This window comes from Triticum aestivum, chromosome 4B (genome assembly GCF_018294505.1).
Source record: "Triticum aestivum cultivar Chinese Spring chromosome 4B, IWGSC CS RefSeq v2.1, whole genome shotgun sequence".
In the NCBI taxonomy this organism is placed as follows: Eukaryota; Viridiplantae; Streptophyta; class Magnoliopsida; order Poales; family Poaceae; genus Triticum; species Triticum aestivum.
In genome coordinates, this window is record NC_057804.1 from 584,992,307 (window position 1) to 584,995,615 (window position 3,309).

At 52.0% G+C, this 3,309-nt stretch overlaps 1 protein-coding gene across 2 annotated transcripts; it reads right to left on the reverse strand.

Annotated features, from left to right (window-relative positions):
* Window positions 1–514: 514 nt before the first annotated feature.
* On the reverse strand, window positions 515–2,105 carry LOC123093410 (ethylene-responsive transcription factor 1). Of its 2 annotated transcripts, none has more exons than XM_044515375.1 (3): window positions 1,820–2,105; window positions 1,016–1,738; window positions 515–928 (listed from the first exon to the last, which is right to left on the reverse strand). In XM_044515375.1, the coding sequence occupies exons 1-2, from the start codon at window positions 2,070–2,072 to the stop codon at window positions 1,041–1,043; spliced, it is 951 nt and encodes a 316-aa protein (XP_044371310.1). In that variant the 5' UTR covers window positions 2,073–2,105; the 3' UTR covers window positions 515–928; window positions 1,016–1,040. The 2 variants fall into 2 exon arrangements, with proteins under 2 accessions (XP_044371310.1, XP_044371309.1); XM_044515374.1 differs by having other exon boundaries at window positions 1,013–1,738.
* Between the last annotated feature and the right edge of the window lie 1,204 nt (window positions 2,106–3,309).

The following is a 3,309-nucleotide window of genomic DNA, read 5'->3' on the forward strand; positions in this document are numbered from 1 at the left end:
CTCGATTCTAGAATTATACAGCTTAAATGAATACAGAAAATTGCCATCTTAATTTCAATTTTATTTTTAGAAAAGGAGGAAGATTCCCGTCTTCTGCATCTGGGCGATGCATACAACCAGATATTTACACATACACAAGATAAGAAGTTAAGAATATCTCCGTTGATGATGAACCTTTTGGTTTGAAAGGCGAAGTGGTGGCGGTTAGTTATGTAGATTCCAGATATTTGCCTTAAATTGCGGGCGAGCCCCTACATCCAGGGAAGAAAAAAAATCAGAGTCCAAAGCCGAACGGACCACCAGCACAGATTGACATCGTCTTAAGGTAAAAGATCAACTACACAATGTAGCGAGTACATCCAGAATTGTATAGCTTAATAGTGCCTCTTTGATTCACAGGATTTGTAAAAAAAAGACAGGAATGAAGTGATATGTCATCTTTAGTACTGCATGATTAATATGGGTATTTGATTGTGCGAGGAAAAAACATATGATTCTTTACACGATGTTGGAGTGGAACGAAATTTCCTATGAAAACCAATACAAATGAATCCAAAGGAAAAATTCCTAAGGATTTTAATCCGACGAATCACCTCCGAAATTCCTTAAGAATCCTTTGAATCAAAGAGCCCTGAACTGAATTAATAAATTTACAATCCAACTCAACATGACACAAGATAACCAGGTTCATAAAACTAATTTGGAATTGACAACCGCAAGCACAAGCACAATCATAGACGGCACTGCCGACATGATCAATTCGTAGGACTATTGACCAACAGTAGGAAAGACTAGCACAAATCATGGCAGAGTACAATACAGTTTGATACAGGCGGCCAGCAGTACATATGCACATACAGTCCGACGAATCTGCATTCATCAAGGAAGCAATCATGCAGCAGCCATGCATCGGCTGCGCCCTTCGTTCCTGGCCATGAAACAGAATCTGGTCTCAGCAAGGTTCTGTGCACCAACATTTACATGGAACAAGATGCAAGATGGAGATTCTTACAACCGATCGGGCGCATCGCACGGAAACGTCAAAAAATGGCGCTGTCCATGGGGAACTCCTCGAAGCTCCAGAGGCTGACGCCCTCCATGCCACTGTCCACGCCGAGGGCATCCTGGATGACGGCGTCGCCGGCGAAGAGGCTGTCGATGGATTCGTACGTGTCCGAGCAGGGGAGCTGGAACAGCATGAACGGATCGAACCCCAGCATGGCATCGCCGCCGCTCCCATCCGACGAATCCTCATCGACCATCGGCTTCTTCGCGCCAGTGTCGGCGAAGGAGCTTGCCATGACAGGCGGTAGCGTGGTGAAAGCAGTGGTCAGGTCGACGAAGGCGTCCATGTCGAAAGACTCCATCAGCTCAGGCTTGGCCACCATAGCGTCCCGCTCCTTCTGTGCGTGTGCAGCAGAGTACGCCGTCGTCCGCGCAGGGGGGCACTGCCGTTTCGAAGCGGTTCTCCGGCTGGCACGTTGCAGGCGCGCCCCAGCCCTGGTCCCGTTGGGGAAGTTGACTTTGGCCTTGCTGCCACGGAGGCGGTGGGCGGCGACGTCGTAGGCCCGGGCGGCATCATCGGCCGTGTCGAACGTGCCGAGCCAGACGCGGGTGCCCTTGTGCGGGTCGCGGATCTCCGCCGCCCACTTGCCCCACGGCCGCTGACGGATGCCGTGGAGGCGGCGGACGCTCTTCTTCCTGCTCGCCGCCTGCGCCGCGCGGCCATCATCGTAGGCTGCAAAGGAATCTACGTCAATACGTAACGATTGTAGCCATGAACCCTGTATACTCTATGAAACCACGAGAGTTGCCCTACCCGGGGAGAAGGCAGGTTTGGATGCAAAAACGACATGGTCGTCGCCGTCCTCCTCCGCCTGCAGGTGGAAGTCGTCATCGAAGTCCTCGAAGGCGGCCTCGAAGTCGTCGACATCGGGGGTGCTGCTGTGGTGCGTCTTGTTCATGCCGCCCTTCTTGGGCGAGACCCCGCCCGCGGCCACCTGCTTCGGGGCACGGCCCGCCGACGGCGGCGTCGGCGGGATCAGCTTCGCTAGGATGGCGCCGCCGCACATTGTTCTCTCTTTGCCTTTTCCGTTGGATTTTTCTTTCACGTGTTGTGTTGGTGGCCAGGTCACCTACTTATAACCGAGCTAGCTGACGATCGCGTCGTGTGGTTGGCACGGAACCGGTACATCGGACGACGTCCTCGACAGCTTACGTGGCGTCACATGATGTGGCAGGAACACAGCGGCATGGCACATCTACGTGGCAACTGTCAAGGAACCACAGTGCAAGCGCTTTTTCTTGCCGGATTCTATACACAACTAGAGGGATATGCGCGCTTGCGCCGCGCCGTTCTTCTGCCGGTGAGTATTTTTTTGCCTGTTTAGTTGTCTGTTTTGGTTAGTCATCCCTTGATTAGGGTCTCTTACAGATTTGTTCACGGCGCTTAATAAATACACAGGTAACTGAGATACAGGGAAAACTAAAATATTAGTTAAACAAGCAGGTAATTGAGATACAAGGGAAAACTAAAATATTAGTGAAACAAATATGTTGTCCATAAGGCATCGTGGATAGTGATGGATTATGGATGGGCTTAGGTCCATATAAGACAATAATCCCTAGTTAATCTCTAAGGCCCATGCATGTGTACGGCAAGTGGTGGGAAGCGTGGGAAGTTTAGTCCCATACTGCTACAGTAAGAAGAGTGAGACCTCTTTATAAGGGCTGCTCTACCACTTGCTATTGGGAGCTTGGGAATAGGAGTTGTACATGCGCGCTTCTCCTCCTCCGCCCCCGCCTCGCCACGCCACACCTCGCCTCGTCACGATGCGCGCGCGCCGCGGGTTGCGGGAATGAGCCGAGCCGAAGCTTATTTTTGTCGCTCAGGAATGGTTAATTAATTGTTAATTAATTAACGAATCGCTTACGGAAGCGCCACTGTCCGAGACGTTGGACCATGGGCTGTTCGCGGACTCGGTCGTGTGCCTGGCCCAGGCCCATCTACCTGACGACCTATATAAGAAGGCACTGGCCAGTTGAGTGAACTCTAACTCAGTTCACTCACTCCCTCTCGTACAACCCTAGCCGTCATCTACTGTTCCTCTCGTTGTGCTGCTTCCGGCGATCCCATCCCGACGACCGCGTGCACGGTTGGTCGCGAGAGCAGGTGCCTCCGGAACCCTGTCGTTCGAGATCCTGCCCGGGAGAATGGCAATAAGGTTTTTGGGGAGCGTCTCGACGCGACTGCTCCTGATTCGTTCCCGTCTTCATCCGCCTCCGCTTCCACTACTTCCTCTACATCGA